Source organism: Hibiscus syriacus, unplaced genomic scaffold, assembly GCF_006381635.1.
Source record: "Hibiscus syriacus cultivar Baekdansim isolate YM2019G1 unplaced genomic scaffold, ASM638163v2 tig00004013_pilon, whole genome shotgun sequence".
NCBI classification, from domain to species: Eukaryota; Viridiplantae; Streptophyta; class Magnoliopsida; order Malvales; family Malvaceae; genus Hibiscus; species Hibiscus syriacus.
Window position 1 is genome coordinate 2,302,362 of NW_024061992.1, and position 17,626 is coordinate 2,319,987.

Genomic DNA, 17,626 nt, shown 5'->3' on the forward strand with positions numbered 1-17,626 from the left:
ATTTATTCTATTGATATCTCTTTTGAGAGACTACAATTTGATTTTGCTTTTAAAAACTATTTTGTCAAAAAATGATTTTAAATAGATAAAATATATATTTTTAAAATGTTTTTCGTACTGTCGACTTAAAATTTTTATTTATTGCATATTGTTTTTTACCCAAATAATACTTTTAACTTCAAAATTACTTAAATATCAAGGCCTAAGTCTTCCATCAATTAATCATCTATAGCATGTAATCCAAGGTGATCTAATAACGAAATACAACCATAATAATTTATTATTGAACTTGTTCGAATACTTGAAAATCTTTTAACGTATGAAAATTGAAAACCTTAAAACCCAATTAGAAATGGAAAATTGAAGCGGACTGCTCAAATCAACGCAGTTCCAGCTAGAGTGCTAAACTAGTCGATTAGAATTCTTCAATTTGAAAAGTATTTAAATCGATTAAAAAATTCACGAACTTAAAATTATTAAATTTGATTTGAACTCAAAATAAAAAAAATTAAAATTTGACTAAAAAATTTAAAATTTCTAGTTCGACTCAAAAAAAAAAAATTAAAACTCGACTCAGACTTGAACTTGAAATATCTGACTTAACTCGATTCAAACTCGAACATAAATCTTAAACATATGATAGTCTTAAATTGTATTTTTTAAGAAAAAATATAAATATAAATATTAATATTAATATTATTTATAATTTAATTTTAAAAATCTAAAATTTCAATATATTATTTTTTTAGTTACCAATTTTTTAAATCACACTCATTAAAAATTCAAGTTGATTTTATACTCAAGTTTCAAACTCAAATTTACTTGTATAAAAATTAATCGAATCAATCTCACGATTGCATCCCGCAACCATTAACATTAGTTGTAAGGTAACGTAACCACCAACACCCCAAATAAATCCAAATTGTAAGCCGTGGACTTGGCGCCGGCGGTGATTCAATTGAAGCCGCTAAAAGGAAAGCCACTCTGTACGTGAGTGTGACAGACAGTACCGCGCTAAACATTCCATAATTGGCAGTAAGGTTTGAAACCCTCCAAGGCTGAGTTTGAAGCTCAAACTCAGTCCTAATCACATATATTCCGCCCTTCACTCCTGATTGCGTCCCGATCACAATCACCGCTTCCACCTCTTTACTTTTTCGTTTTAGAGATTCTTCTCCAGCACTCACAGGTCTGTGTATTCATTCAAACTAAATAAAAAAAAACTGGGTTTCTGCCTTTTCTAACATTCACCAAAGTTTGAACTTTTTCCTCTGGGAAGACAAAGTTCTACGGGTCTGATACGTTATAGGTTTAACGACATCTTTAATTTTGTTTATTGAAAACTATATATATTTGCAACTAGAATTTACCTTACCAGCGAAAATTTCCGTTTTTTAGTTTTTCATTTTCCTACTTGAGCTTTATTGATTGAGAAACGGGGATCATTTTTGTTTCAGATTATAATTTGGATAAAGCTGGGATTTTTAGTGTGAAAATTCTGATCATTTAGGGCTTTCAAATTGAGGATTTAGGGTTTCGAACAGATTATTGACTATCCGGGTTCGAATTTTGGTTTATTTGGGGTGGATATTACACTTGGCCTTCATGTGATAAAGGTCGGAATTTTAGGGTTTGTGAGTGTGGCGTGGGGTTCAATGGGGAGTACTGGTGAGGCTGACCGAAAACGGCGTCACTTCAGCTCCATATCGCCCATTGCTGTTGCAGCAAAGAAGCGACCATGCTTGCCAACTTCAGAGGAGAAAAAGGTATTTTCTGTGCTGACCATTCTGCCATTTTATTTTATTTGCAGCAGTGATATATTAGTCTTGATTTTCTTAAATTTCAATTTGAAAAAATAGTCTAATTATCTTATCTCCGACTTCGGTTTATTTGTGTGATTCAAATCTGGCATTGCTATTTAAGCATGTAGTTTGCACTTTAATCTTTTTTTATGGGATCAAATGGACGTATGTGAATATAAGGTTTCAACAGAATGCTCGAAATATTGATATCAGAAAAATGATTATTACCCCTCTTTTAACTTTTGACGATTTTTTTTATGCTAAGATTCAATTCTTTTGGCTGCTATTTTGTCCCCAGGTGGTCATGGATTTGATGCAGGTTTATTTGCTTTAAAAGCCACTTAACTCCTTTTGCAGATTTTGTTTACCTTACTGTAGTAACAGTATTAATTTGTATATTTCTCCTCATTGCAGTTGTATGCTTTTGATTTAACATTGCTGGTTCATCGATCACCTCAAGTGCTTCATTGTGAATATTGGTGATTTTACTATAGGTTTTTTAGTGAGGGGTTTTGCTTGGGTAGGTTGATTGGTCTGCACTCTGCAGAGATTTGGAAGTTGGACTATATTAATACTTTTTGATAAAATTTCTTTATAATCAGAAACCGGAAGCTCGCGTTAGCATTAACTTCATTAATGACAAACTACAATATTGCTTGTCTGCAGAAATTGTATGTTATATAGTTTTATTTGATAGTTTAATCTATGCTTGTATATTTTCTTGCTTTCAAGTTTTTGGGCCATTTGTGTTGGTTTTTTGGTTGTTTAATGCTGGAATAAATAGTTGAATTTCTTTCCTTTTATAACTCGTATTTTGAACCTTCTGCGTATGTCACCTCTTTTTTTGTTCATATGGGCAGCTTGATACCGCAGTTTTGCAATTTCAGAATCAAAAGCTTCTACAAAAGTTGGAGGCCCAAAAGGTTGAGTGTTCTGCTCTTGAGAACAAGTTCATTCAACTAAAGGAGAAACAAAAGCGATATGATTCCATATTGAACGCGGTGAATAAATCTTGGGAAGCAGTAAGCCCCTATCCAAACTGCTAAACAATTTTATGCATTTTCTGCTTATTAGAAATGAGGGTAACCCCATTTATATATTTTAGGTAGTTACTGACTTGGAATCACGTTCCATAACAAGAGAGTCCAGCAGACAAGATGTTGGATGTGAATCCAATACGAAGGGTGAGGAACTTCTGCCAATTTTCTCTCTTTTTTGTTGTTGTTGTGGGCCTTGGTAATGTAATGTTAACATATTTCCGTAGACTGTTCTTTCTTTCTTGTTATAACTTATAATTTATAAGTTGAGTAGACTTTTTGTATAGTTCTTCTGTTGTTTTTTTTTTATTGTTTTTCAATTATACTTACTGAGAAAGCTTGTGCATCACTATGTAGACGGGCCTCTGTCTCCCACTGAGGATCCTTTTCTTAGCCGACTTATGGAGACAGGTGCAACTGAAAGTTCCTCCTCAGATAATGCCAAGCAGATTAAAGAAGATAGAGAACAAACTGCCTCCGAAACGACTAGGATCATTTTACACAATATAGTAGTTTCCATTAATGATACGTGGCGCCTGAAGGATGAACTATATGCTGCAGTTCGGAAAGAGCTTCCAGACTATGGTATGCGTTCAGTGGAAAGTGTATATTGTGTATTTTATAGTCTTGTCCTTTATAAAAAAATATTTCTGTAGTTATTACTCTTTAACTGTTTTAATGTTTCTTTATGTTAGATTCATGCAGACAGAAGGAGTCTAGTGAACTAGAATCTGAAGCTAAGAATCTCAGATTAGCAATCGGTGATGTTCATTTGAAACACAGATCCATGGTGAGAGAATTGCAGAGCCATAGCGATATCGATGCGAAGAATAAGGCTGAGCTTAAACGTCTAAAAGGTAACCTTTTATGTGTGGTCAAAATTGGTATGTTTATAACGAATTGAGACAATATCATCATCATTAGTTGTCTGGATGTTTACAATATCAGTTTCCACCTAAGAAGATGTAGCATTGTAGATAACACATTTATGATATTATCTTGCATGTATATGGTGGCATGTACACAAATCAGAGTGCATGACTGCAATGTCATTATGTAGAATAGATTCATGCCCATGGTGTGATGCACAAATGACTATTTCAGTTTATAATAATCTTTTGAAAGAACTAAACTAACATTGTAGAAGACAGTTGAATAAAAATTAAGTCAAAGATAAACATGTCGAACAATTTTGAAAAATCTTGATAAATAGAAAAAAGAACTATTCTAATGAAAAATTTCCTAATATCATTGCCAATGATAGAAAAAAATTGTATAAAGAAAGTAAACAACAATAAATTCAACTTTCAATGTATACCAATAATTCAAGTGCAACATAAATGTAAAATAACAAATCAAGTATCAAATTCCCATACCTAATGTCTTTTAATTGTTGAATTTTATTAAGAAAACGAAGCCTATAAAATTATGAATAATTTATATATGATATGTGCTTTCACTAAATAAATGTGAAATCAATTTTTATTTGAGCTATTGCTTTATCAAGGGTGCAAGGTGCACTCTAGGCGCTTAAACCCTAACATTGCCTCAAGCTTGAGTGAAGTAAAGCACAGTATGCATATGTGTGGGTTTTTGTAATACATATATAGAGCCTTGATATATAAATTCTAGAGCAGAGTCTTGTTTACTACAAAAGATACAATTATTATTGGTCAATATTTACGATTTTTTATGGTCAATGTTTGTTGAATGCTCAAATGTAATAAAGTATAAAGTTTGATATTACACCTTTCTTACTAGTAAATGTATATCAGTGAAAAAAGTGTAGAATAAAATAAACTAAGGTGGACTTTTTTATGCTTATAGCCTTAAAAAATGCACGCCTAGGTGCACTCCTTGACAACACTGGAAAAAAGAAAAAGGAAAAAACATCAAAACATAGTGTCAACAACCAATAATAATGTTTTAAAATTGAAGTATGAACTGAGATTATATATATTAAATAAGAAAGTGCATTTATCTTTGCTGAATCGAAACAACTATTCTCTGCATTGAACTTTAACAAATGCAGAGTACCACATTATAAAATTTTCATTTAAAGTAAAACGGTATTAAGAAAACGTAGGGGAAAAACACTAAATATAACTAATCTTAAATGTTAAGTAAATAAGTTAAATAGTCTATTCCTAGAGAATGGAATTTGCATAGCCATAATAGAAATAATTCCATGCTTAGACTGCACATTGCCATCCAATCTGTTATAAAGTTTAGAACTGTTCACATGTATGCATTTTTCAAATAATTGATAAAGAAATATATTGAAAAGGTTAGAAACACAAATCTAAAAAGGAAAAAAATGTTATTCTAAACGCTAGAAAACTATAAAATGTATTAAAAATCATTAAGGTTTGAATGGTCATCTGTTTACAACAGTGAATAAATTGCAAAGTAATTGAACATTTTATGCATTGCATTTGACCGTAAAAGGAAAGGTATTTGTAATATGATTTTTGCAAGAACTTTTGTTAATTAATGAAATGTTTTTGTTCGCAATTATTGAAATTGAAATTGTCATTGGTTATTGTTTCTTGTTTGAACTTGATTTGTTTTTAAAATTTGAATTTTAATGGTTTCAAATTTATCTGATAAAATCAATGTATAGAGACTTATACTATCGAAAAGAAATACATTTAGTTTTTCATGATCAAATCAAATTAAAAATTTATTAAAAGAAAATAAATCTTTCATTTGTCATCATAAATGTAAAAAAAAATGTAATATATTAATAAATACTTTTAAAGTTTAAATTAAATCAATCAAAATAGTTAAATGGAGGACAATATGGTGACTTTTAAGACAGTCCGCTTACCATTAGTACAGGTTATCCACATTCGGCAGTTACATTTTTTGGCGTATATACATGTATATGCGTCTATACACAATTCAAACATTTATTGCACCTTAACAAACTACCATCTTCTAATGCTGTGGACGGGGCAATCAATGGGAGATAACCCTTTTCATCGCTGTTCAAATGCATGTTTTATATGTGTGTGTATCAAGGTATGAGATGTCATTCAAGTATCTCTAAGTTGAACTGTCTTATTTTGCTTTGTCTTTTGAAGGTGAATTGGAGAGTGCAGTAGTGGAACTGAAGGAAAGTAATTGCGAATTGGCAGCTCTTAAAGCCGAAAGAGATGCAACAAAAGGGGCCTTTTTACCTGTCTTAAACCTTGGTAAGCAGGCTGCTGGTGATAAAGTCAAAGATAAGCATCGAGATCTGCAAGAAATGGAATCTGCCCTCAAAGAGCTGCTGGTAATCCCCATCTTCCTTTTAGTTAGAGTTCCTAAAATTTAAAGTTACTCAGAGTGATTAACTTGATATGTGTGCAGGAACAAGCTTCTTCTCGGCTGATCGAATTGAAAGAGCTTCATGTAGAAAGGATAAAAATATTGCGGCAGTTATCAGATTTGCAGGTTTGCTTTTTCTAAATTAGAATTATTCTAATGCAGTTCTATTTGTTCAGTCATATAAATTGATGTGGATTTCTGATTGACAGAACACACTAAAGAGCATAAAGTGTATTTCTTCTTCCCAAGTTTACCGTAAGATGAGAGATCAACTAGAAAAGTCAAAGTCAGAAGTTTTCTATTATAAAGATTTATTTGAGAAACTACAGGTTGTTACTGTTGGTAGTTTCAATTATGCCTTTTTTCCGTTAATTTTATTAGGGGTATCCAATTCCAATGCTGACTATAACTCCCTGAAACTTTCAGATTCAGAAAGATAACCTGGCCTGGAGAGAGAAGGAGCTGAGTATTAAAAATGATATAGCTGATGTTTTTCAGAGATCATTGGCAGTTGCTGATTCTAGAGCTTCTCATCTGGAGGGAGAGATACAACGGAAATTTGATGAAATAAAGGGAATTAAAGTGAAGCTTGAAAAGGCATCTGTACAACCAGGTAGGAAATTATATGCTGTTTTCTCTGATTCTGAATATCTACTGTTTCCATCATTTCTATTCTTTTGCTGAAAAATGCTTAAATACTTTACGTTTCAGGAAGAAAAGAAATAATTGCAGATTTTAAGAGCTTGCTTTCTTCATTTCCTGAGGCAATGAGTTCGATGCAGAGTCAATTAGGTAAGTACAAAGAGGCTGCCGTGAATATTCAATCTCTCCGCGCTGATGTGCAGTCTCTTTCCAGTATTCATGATAGGAAGGTCCGTACTCTCATAAACTGTGTGGTTATTCCTGGTTTTGCTTTAAGGGCTCAGAGATCATTTCTTTTTTCTATATGGACTTACAAAGAATTGGTGATTATCCGTGAGCAGAAGAAAGAGAGTGAGAATTTATCTGTCAGATCTGCCGATCAAGTTGCTGAGATACATAATTTGCAAACCATGGTATGATTGGTTAATATTACTCAATTATTTTGATTAAATCTGTGATGAAGAAACCTGTGATATGAACTTCACTCTTGTTCAAGTTTAAGGAAAAAGATGTCTTATTTTAACAATAATATCTGCTTTGCTCTGTCCTTGTACTTTTTTCGGCTGAAAGAGCAAAATCGATGTCTAAATATATATTGTTACAGGTGCTAGATTTGAATCAAAGTGGTATGGAGTTGAAGTTGATATTGGAGATGCATAGACGTGAATTTACTGATTCAAGGTCGGATTATCCATACAGAATGCTTTCTTTTATTTTCTTCTACATGATTTCATACATTGAGTTGATTGTATTCTCCATAGAAAATGCTGGATACCTGAGCAATTTTATTTCAAATCTATCTCACAATTTCTTCCATTCATTGCTGTTTGGAGTTAAAATGAGATTCTGCTTCTTCTGCGTTGTAACTTCAAGTTTTCTGGAAATTATTATTGCCTTAAGTGTAAGAGAATGTTAGCATATCTTATGTTCTTACTAGTTATGATATGCTACCTGTTTTCTGGTGTTATGCGTTGATGATGCACAACTTTCTTCCAGGTTTTGTAAGAATGTCTATTCTAGGCCTACATTTAGGAAATAGGCTTTAATTGAATTTATTAGTGGACTGTCTTCTCTTTATTTGGGTTAGGTTAGCTTTGTTGTCCCATACTTGTCAAACATGTATGATGCTAACGTTCATAGGTATGTGTGTTCTACTATGTTGGGAGGTTGGATTACCATTTTGATATTGAGAATTTGGCGTTTATACAGTTGAGATTTTGGGCAAGTTATCGAATATTGCACTCTGGATTATTGTTATGTATCACTTCAGGGCTCATCTTGCAATCCTTGATATGGTTCCATATTTTTATGTATATTTCTTGATACTTACTTTTTTTCTCTATATTGCAGAGATGCTTCAGAAGCGAGAGATTCAGAATACAAGGCATGGGCTCGTGTTCAAAGTTTGAAATCTTCTCTCGATGAGCAAAATTTGGAATCACGTGTTAAGAAAGCTAATGAAGCCGAAGCGGTATCCCAGCAAAGGTTGGCTGCTGCAGAAGCTGATATTGCTGACTTGCGACAGAAATTGGAGGCTTCCCAGAGGTTAAACTCTTTTTTTCCTTTTCTTTTTTGACTCTTTCAATTGTGTTTGGAAAATAGGTGGTTGTGTAGACCTTTCCAGTAAACCTGCAATTGTCATTTCTGCATTAGACAAACTTTTATTTAGTGTGCCTAGGCAATTTCATCATACAGTATTCATTTTGAATTCTCATTAGCCAAAATGAAATATACTGGAAATATTTTTTTTTTGATAGAATATTAGGCCTCATTAAAAACCTCCTTTTTCACCCTCCATGTTATGCAAGTAACATGAAGGACAAAGAAATGAGGAAAAGAGTGCCTAAAAATTAATAGATGAAACATTAGTACATCATAAGCAGACCCTCACAATCTGCTAACATCCCCATGAATTACATAAAACTTAAAAACCACAGCTAAACATAGTAAAAAATACTACACATCAACACAAACATACAGAAACCAAAACATCACCCTATCTCGTCTTTAGCTAATTTATCAGCTTCCCAATTTGCAGCCCTCAAGATATGCCTAATAATGATATCCTTCCCTGCCATAAGAGAGACTATATCCTTCACCAATAATTGGAACATAAGAGTGCATAAACCCGGATTCTTGATCCACTTCAGAGCATTGCTTGAATCTGATTCAAGAATAAACCTCTGATTCAGAACATAACTTAAATCTGCCAAGATACATAACCCCCTCTTAATCGCCATTAATTCTGCCAAGATAGGAGGACCACCCCCAACTCTTTCTGAAAGCCATTTAAGCAACACGCCCTTGCTATCCCGAATTAGACCACCAATACCCCCTTATCCCAGCCCTTTGTCATCGCTCCATCAACATTTAACTTTAAGAACCCATCCGGAGGAGGAACCCAGCAAATTGGTTGAGGATTACCATTTCCCTGTCTTCCCACCAAATCAGTTTAAATCACCCACAAGTGAGTCTAAAGGGATATGCATCTCCTTGAACTTTGCAACAAACCAGGAAGCTATTCTAAAACGAACAATAAAAAATAGTCTCACCCCATCCAGCTTTACTTTTTGAAAAATGACCTCGTTTCTGCATTTCCACACTGACCACATCAACGCCCTTGGAATAAACTTCCAGATCACTGAGTTCGGAAGTAAATCATCCCACAAATTCAAAAAATCAATGATATTATTTGGAATCACAAAGGACAAATCCCAGATATTCAAAAATTTGGACCACAGACCCCAAACTACCTCGCAATGCAAAAAGAGATGCGTAACTGATTCCATTTCCCTACCACACAATGAACATAAAGGATCGTCAATCCCAACCACACCTCTCTTATTAATTCCTCAACCGCTACTCTCTGATGCACAACTTGCCAAACAAATGTCTCCACCCGTGGAGGAGCAATCCCTACCCAAATATGCCTCTCCCAAGTCTCCCTCTTCTGCTCACTACCATCTTGATCAAAGAAAATATTGATACAAGATTTAGCTGAAAAACAACCCTCTCCATTCCCTGACCAAATCCAACAGTCTTCTTCACATGGAGATAAGGATATATTGTTCAACATAGCAATCAACTGATCAACCTCCCAATCTGACAAATTTCGCCTCATTTGAATGTCCCACACCCAACCATCCCCATTGTTCACCCTAAACTCCATCACTTTACCCGATTTGTTGTTCGAAAGAACATAGAGTCTAGGAAACTGAATTTTCAGAGGTACTTCTCCCAGCCAAACATCATTCCAGAACTGAACTGAATTCCCCTTCCCAGTCTTCAAACGCATATTCTTCCTAATACAATCCCCAAAACCATCATCAGTGAAGAAATTTTTAACTACACCTCTCCAAATCCATGATGCACGGGCTGGCCACGAATTCTCCATCATTATGCACTTCGGATCCAAGTCATAAACACCACATACCACCCTTTTCCACCAGGACTCTTTCTCTGCTGCAAACTTCCATACCCATTTCCCCAATAATGCACGATTCAAGAGATAAATTCGGGACCCCTAGACCCCCCAATCTTTTTGGTTTACTAACCGAATTCCAACTTAACCAGTGGAATTTTTTTTACCCGCCGCACCTCCCCACAGAAATGAAGCCATGATAGAATTTAATTTCTTTAGCACAAAAACTGGAATTTTGAAAATGGAAAGAAAATAAATAGGGAGCGAGCACAACACTGATTTAACCAACACCGCCCTTCCTGCAAGCGACAGGGAATTAGACATCCAACCACTCAACTTAGCATGAAATCTTTTCACTATTGGCTCCCACATAGAAGCCGAATTCCTCTTGTACCCCAAGGGTAAGCCTAGATACTCTGAAGGGAAATAGCCTACCGAACAACCAATATCATTAGCCCAAGTATCTAACACCCCATTCTCAACATTGATACCATAAATTCTGCTCTTAACTAGATTAAGCTTCAACCCCACTAATAACTCATAAATTAATAATACTCTTCTAACATTCCTCAAATCACGAATAGAGCCTTTACTGAAAATTATAAGGTCATCCGCAAATTGCAAATGCGAAAGCTTAAATGCCCTATCTTGAACACCTAAATCGAAGCCTGAAAACTGTCCCATGTCAACTGCTTTAGTTAGCAACAAATGCAGTAACTCACTGGCCAAATTAAACAGCAAAGGAGATAAAGAACATCCCTGTCTCAATCCCCTCGCTGTGTGAAATTTCTCTGTAGGTGACCCGTTTACTAGAACCGAAATGGACGCTGAAGACATACATTGATGCATCCATGACCTCCACTTATCACCAAACCCCATTTTGCTCATTATTTTCAGCAAAATATCCCAATCAACCGAATCATAGGCTCTCTTGAAGTCCACTTTGAAGACTACTCCCTTCAACCCTTTCTTCCTCCAAAAGTCGATACTTTCATTTGTTATAAACGAGCAGTCCAATATGTTCCTTCCTGGAATGAAAGAAATTGAGACGGACTCATAATATCATCAATGCACAAGCTCAATCTCCTAGCTAAAACCTTAGATAAAATTTTATATAGCCCTCCAACTAGACTAATTGGCCTAAAGTCTTCCAACCCCTCCGGATTGGCTTTCTTAGGAATGAGAGAATAAAGGAATGATTTACCTCCGAATCCCACTCCATCCCCCCATACAAGTCTTTAAAAAACAGCATCACATCATCTTTCAAAATGGTCCAGAATTTCTTAAAGAAACCTAAATTTAGACCGTCCGGTCCCGGAGCTTTGTTACTATCCGAATGAACAATAACATCCTATACTTCCTCTTCCGAAAATGGCTTTTCCAAAGCTAGACACTGCCCTTCCGATAATCTAAGAAAATCCAGATTTAAATCCTCAACCTCCAAAGTATTCCTTTGATTGAACAACCCCTTGAAGAACTCCATCACAGAGGCTTTAATAACAATGGGATCTTCCATGATTACATTGTCAACTTTGAGAGATTTAATACAATTTATCCTCCCTCTAACTGCCGCACTATGATGGAAAAATCTAGTGTTCTTATCTCCTTCCAATCTCCACTTTATTCTTGACTTTTGCAACCAAATCGATTCTTTCTTTTTTGTAGCTCCCATAATTCTCTCTTTGCATCAACAATAGATTTCATAGACACCATGGAAAATCCTTGTTTGCAAATCCAATTCCATATTTTGAATTCCTCTTTCCAACGTTCTAATTTTTCCTGGCAACTGAAGATAATCCCTCCTCGCCCACCTCTTTGCCATATCCTTCACCCGATGATTTTCAACATCTCACTAAACCCATCTTCCTCCAACACATAATTAAACAACCGAAATGATTTCGGCTCCCAATTACATTCCTTATTCTCCAACCAAATGATGTTATGATTAGAGACAGACCTCGGATGCAAAGTTGGCTTAATTTTGGAAAAGAAGAAAAATATGTTTGATAAACCAAAAACCGATCCAACCTCTCATAAGTGGGAACTTTCCTATTGTTACACCACGTAAAACGACCTCCAAATAATGGCAAATCAATCAAATTTGTCTTGCTAACAAAATCTCTGAAACTGTTCATAGATACTGGATTCACTGCTCCTCCATCTTTCTCCTCTTGAGACAATACCACATTGAAATCTCCTCCTAAACAAACTGGGCAATCAATCTGTTCCAAAAAGGCTGATAGTTCCCTAAAAAACTGCTCCTTCTCTATATCAACACTCGGACCGTATACATTAATAAAACAACAAGTACCTGGTACTCCTTCCAACAACCCCTTTATTGCCACAAATCTACTGTGTATAACTTTTCCTTCATCACAAATTCCTTTTGATTCCACAAAGTTATTAAACCACCAGCAGAACCTACAGCAGGAACTATTACTGAACCAGTGAGTATTTTACCACCCATTTTTCTTACTAACAAAGGACATACAACTTCCAGTTTAGATTCTTGTAAAAATAAAATTGTAGGCTTTTTCTCCTCCACAAACCTTCTAATTGCTCTAGCTTTCACCCTCCTACCCAAACCCCTAACATTCCAACACATTATGGACCACTCTACCATCTTATCTTACCATAACCTTAAATCCATATTCCTACTACCAACCATCAATCCTCTCTCCTTTACCAAAGGACCCACTTTGGTCAAGAACTCTGTCTCACCTCCTTTAAATTTAACCCCCAACAATTTAGAGACATTCCAACATTCTAAAACTTCTGACCTCCCCTGTTCCTCCTTTTCTGTAACATAATCAGACCCCTTACCACTACAACTTTTAGCTTCCCATCTCCTAGCATACATATTCTTATAAAAACCCCTCTCATCTTTACTAACTGAAGCACTCCTCCCAATAAGACGCCGCTGGCCTGATGAAACAAACCCTTTCTGCAGACCATAATCAACTTGTATTCCATTAATTAATTCTGCAGACTTAACCCCATTTTTATTAACTCTTGGGCTTCCTTGCTCAGGCCCAAACACCTCTCTCCTCTCCATGCTGGAATTAAGCCCATCATCTATGACCACTTTATCTTGTCCCGAGATAACACCTCCCTTGCTCTGCTCCCTTTCCCTTCCTTCAGAAAAAGCCCCTGACACTTGCTGCTGACTATGGACCTCACGTAGTACTGTCCCCTCAGAACCAAAGTCAGCCCCAAAGATATTATTGACTTCTACATTTTCTTTCAAATTCCTATCTAATTGTAGCATTCCTAACCCATGCTTCAACCCTATTCTGCGTGTCTGCCAACTTTTTGAAATTCAACTGCTCCTGCAGACCCTCCCGCTCATCCCCTTGATTTTCTTCCGACGAGGTCTCCTCCCATGGATCAACTGTTCCATCCACAGAATCCTCTTCATCAACTCCATCTTCTATCATAGGAAAGAAATCCTCACTGCCTTCAACTTTAATCTTAATAATAAAAGACCTTCCATAAGTATTAATGGTGACATAGGGAGGGATATCCAACGGGCTCTCAACCCTCAACAACATATGAGCCACCCTGCAATCTACTTTTTGAGTTGTATGTTCCTGAATCTTCACTAATTTGCCCCATCTCGATGCCAAACTTGTAAAGAATGAAACTGACCAGCAGTTTAATGGAACACCTATCATGGAAACTGCACAATAAGGTAAAGGGACACACTTCTCTTCCATAACTGGCTCCAACCTTTCGAACCAAAAGGATAGTGCCTCCCACTTGTTTTCAATCGCTGCTTCTTTCTCCTCCACTGATCGGAAAACCATCAAACATGCATTCTTTGCATAACCCCACCTTACCACCTTGACATTGATTCCCTCGCTTCGTAAAGCCCTTTGAACCTGATAAAGACGCTCTCAGCCATGTTCTTTCCTCCATTGGAATAAAGACTTCCAAAGGCTTCCTCACCTCCCTCCTATCCCCAGAGCTGATTACTTGCTGACCATCAACTTTTCTCACTCCCACAACCGTATCCTTATATGTTCTACCATCATGAAACTTATTCAACAGCTCCTTCTTCCCAGCATCAACATCATGACATATTGGACTTTTCCTTTTGGATACCTCCACACCTGCCTCTCCAGGCCCCGCTATACTTTTGCGCTTAAGGTTCCCTGGAAAACTGCTCTTCTGATATTTCGCAATCATTACCACTATTCTCCTCCCATCTACCATGACATTGTCCATCTTGCTCTTTTCATTAAGCAAATCCTCCTTGCTTGCAAAGTGCACAAAAGCAAACATTTTATCCTTATAGTTAGGTCTCCTATTAACAAAAGGAATGAACACCTTAACCACCTTGCCATGAAGACTAAAACAATCCCATAAAACACTTCTATGCACTCTCCTACTAAGATTATCTATGAATGCTACCCACGATCCTCCACCAGGCACTGCTCTACCCCTTCCAGGAGAAACAGTGTCTCTCGACTCCACACACTCTCTCTCACTAACTTTCTCACTCATGATTTTCAACATCCTGGATATATCTTTTTGTTTTAATATACTGGAAATATTGTCCTTGGCATTGTTGCTTCTTATATCTTTCTTCGCATCAAGAATTTGTTCATAACACCAAGGAGTATGAGGAGCGTGAAAAACATCATGTACTATTGCAGGAATAAGGCTAGGCTTTCCGATACTTTGAAATCGAAAAATGTAGAAAATGAAGCTTACTTATCTGAATTAGAGGTTAGCATCTTGTCATTTAATCTTGGTTCTCCCTTTATACTATCATGATGATTTCTTGAGGCTTACTGTAGTTTTCCTCAGTCAATTGGACAGGCATATGATGACATGCAGACACAAAACCAGCAGCTATTGCTGCAAATTACAGAGAGAGATGACTATAACACCAAGGTAATCAATTTAATTCGGTTTGGGATATTCTGCTCATTGAAAAGTTTGTATTAATATCATTTACTTCATTTCCTTTTCTGCTTACTACCATTAGGTGATGGATTCTGTTGACAAATTTTTTTTTATTTATTTCCTTATGCTGGTAAGATTGATTTTTTTCCGACTCTTTATGTTCTATTCCAACCTCAAAAGTTTCCACTTACGGGCAATGGCTAGATATCAACCATATATTTATAAGTGAAACAATTTGGTACGTTCATGGATGCTTGCACAGCAAATAGGAAAAGATTTTTGACATGGAATAGAAACTTCTACTTCAAACCAGCCATGAAAAACTAGCGGTTAAAAGGGATTGTATCATTTCCTTTAGTTTGGGGGGATGGAACATGAAAAGTTAAGCCCAGTGCTTGGTCTCTGTTTTGGTTGTTAATTCTTGGTATGATATTCATAGACATTCTTCTTGCTGAGTTAGCTGTTTCGATTGGACTGTAATAATCTCCATGTTCGAACTTTATTGGACTGTAATTATATTTTTGGGGTGTGGATGTTATTGGCCTAAGATTGATTTACTTATTTTGAAACTGGAAGTGCAGTTAATATATGTGGTTTTGTCTAAACTATTCCTGTAAAGGTCTTTGGGCTTTTAGGTTCATCATGATATTCTGTGACAATTATATTCACGTAAAGGGTATACTTTTATTTTGACTCCTAGAATTTGATCTTTTCTCTTCAATGGTACTTTCAGCTTGGTTTGGAAGGTGTTAAGGGAAAACAGCTGCAAGACACTCTCCTCTTGGAGAAGCATACCATGGAAAAGGAGATTCAGCAATCTAGTGCGGCCCTTAACTTCTATGAGATGAAAGCTGCAAAAATCGAGGATCAGGTATACATAACTTATTTTGAGTCGAATGGTCTTTCCAAAAGTAATTACTTCTTTTGATTCTTGTGCAATTGGGTTTGCAGATGAGGTTCTGGTCAGACCATGTTCAGAAACTCGCGGAAGAAAGATCTCAGAAGTTAGTTTCATTGGAAAATACACGAAAGCAATTGTCAGATGTGAGAAGTTCATCTCAACAAGAAAGGGAGTCACTGGAGGAGTCTCAATCTAAGATTGAGAAAACTCAAGTGGCATTGGCGGAGTTGCAGGTTGAACTAGAGAAGGAAAGGTAAAGGAATTTTATTATTATTATTATTATTATTATTTTGTTCCCATCTGTTCTCAGTGTATAGAGTGAATTCATGTCTTTCCTCACTTAATTCATCTATTAGGTTTAGCAAGAAAAGAATTGAGGAGGAATTGGAAGTGACAAGAACGAAGGTTTCATGTCTTCAAACCGAGACGGAAGGATCAACAACTGCTGAAAGGCTTCAACAGGAACTTCAACAGTACAAGGAAATACTGAAGTGCAGTATCTGTCTTGACAGACCGAAAGAGGTAAATGTGCTATTCTGTTTTATTAGTTCCAGATGGCAATTGTTCAATTTGGGTCTTCACTGTTGTAGCTTGAGTCCTTTTTTTCCCTCTTTTTTGCGCTGACAAAAGGATAGGGTGGCTTCTGTTTCAAACAATGCTCTTACTTCTACCGTTTCTTTCTCTCTATGTGCTATTCAGGTTGTTATTACAAAATGCTTTCACCTCTTTTGCAACCCCTGTGTTCAAAAAGTTACTGAAAGTCGTCACCGCAAGTGTCCAGTTTGTGCTGCGAGCTTTGGTGCAAATGATGTTAAACCTGTTTATATCTGATACTGGAGCTGTTGTCACAACTGCCCATCAACGCGATTTGGTCGCATCTCGTGTGTATTTGGCAACAGATATGCACTCTGACAGGTTCCCATGTGTTCTTATGTTAGAAAAGAATGAACTACAGGATTCCTGCCCATTAGTGCCTCAGATTTGCTTGTTTGGTCTTCAAGTTATTAGCTTTATTTATGATATTTGACTGCTGAACTGCTTGAAGCTATTGGAAATTTTAGTTATAATTTGCAGAGTAGTCAGAATCAGAATCAATCGAATTCTACAATCCAAGGAAAAAATTTCTCCTTGTGAAATAATTTGGGGTGTTATTCAAAATTTTGGCTTCATATATTTAGTATTAGTTTTTTCTTCATAGATTGTGACTTGCGACAGTTATTGAAAGAATATTTGGATGTTCTCTTAGTGTTTTATGCATAGTGTAGAAATAACCTTTGTAATTGGATGATAGCATTTATTTTATGCAGAGTGTAGAAAATAATATAGGATTGTCAATTGTACACACTAATTGAGAATATAAGGTAGTGTATTACATTTCTTAGTTAATGTACTCTTCCAATGAGAATGTTACACTTTGGATAATTATGCCTTAGAAACTTGTTTTCTCACCTTAACCCGTCAAAATTAGACATGGGTATCAGTTAGGTGATCTATTTTATCTGGTCTAAAGTTGGGTGATTTGTTTGATAAAAAAAGAATGACTCATAAATGGAGAAATTATTTCCTAAACTAGGGTGGAATGAACAATATACAGGGGATG

The 17,626-nt window shown here is 35.8% G+C and overlaps 1 protein-coding gene across 1 annotated transcript; it reads left to right on the plus strand.

Moving 5' to 3' along the window:
• The first annotated feature begins 1,228 nt into the window (after positions 1 to 1,228).
• LOC120186743 (E3 ubiquitin-protein ligase BRE1-like 1) lies at positions 1,229 to 16,940 on the plus strand. Its single transcript, XM_039190613.1, has 19 exons — positions 1,229 to 1,766; positions 2,663 to 2,824; positions 2,908 to 2,986; positions 3,197 to 3,424; positions 3,535 to 3,696; positions 5,926 to 6,116; positions 6,194 to 6,277; positions 6,361 to 6,480; positions 6,578 to 6,764; positions 6,863 to 7,023; positions 7,135 to 7,206; positions 7,398 to 7,474; positions 8,144 to 8,338; positions 14,873 to 14,945; positions 15,027 to 15,113; positions 15,859 to 15,996; positions 16,077 to 16,279; positions 16,383 to 16,548; positions 16,726 to 16,940. Exons 1-19 carry the CDS (start codon positions 1,656 to 1,658, stop codon positions 16,855 to 16,857), a joined length of 2,628 nt encoding a protein of 875 aa, XP_039046544.1. The 5' UTR covers positions 1,229 to 1,655; the 3' UTR covers positions 16,858 to 16,940.
• The last annotated feature ends 686 nt before the right edge of the window (positions 16,941 to 17,626 follow it).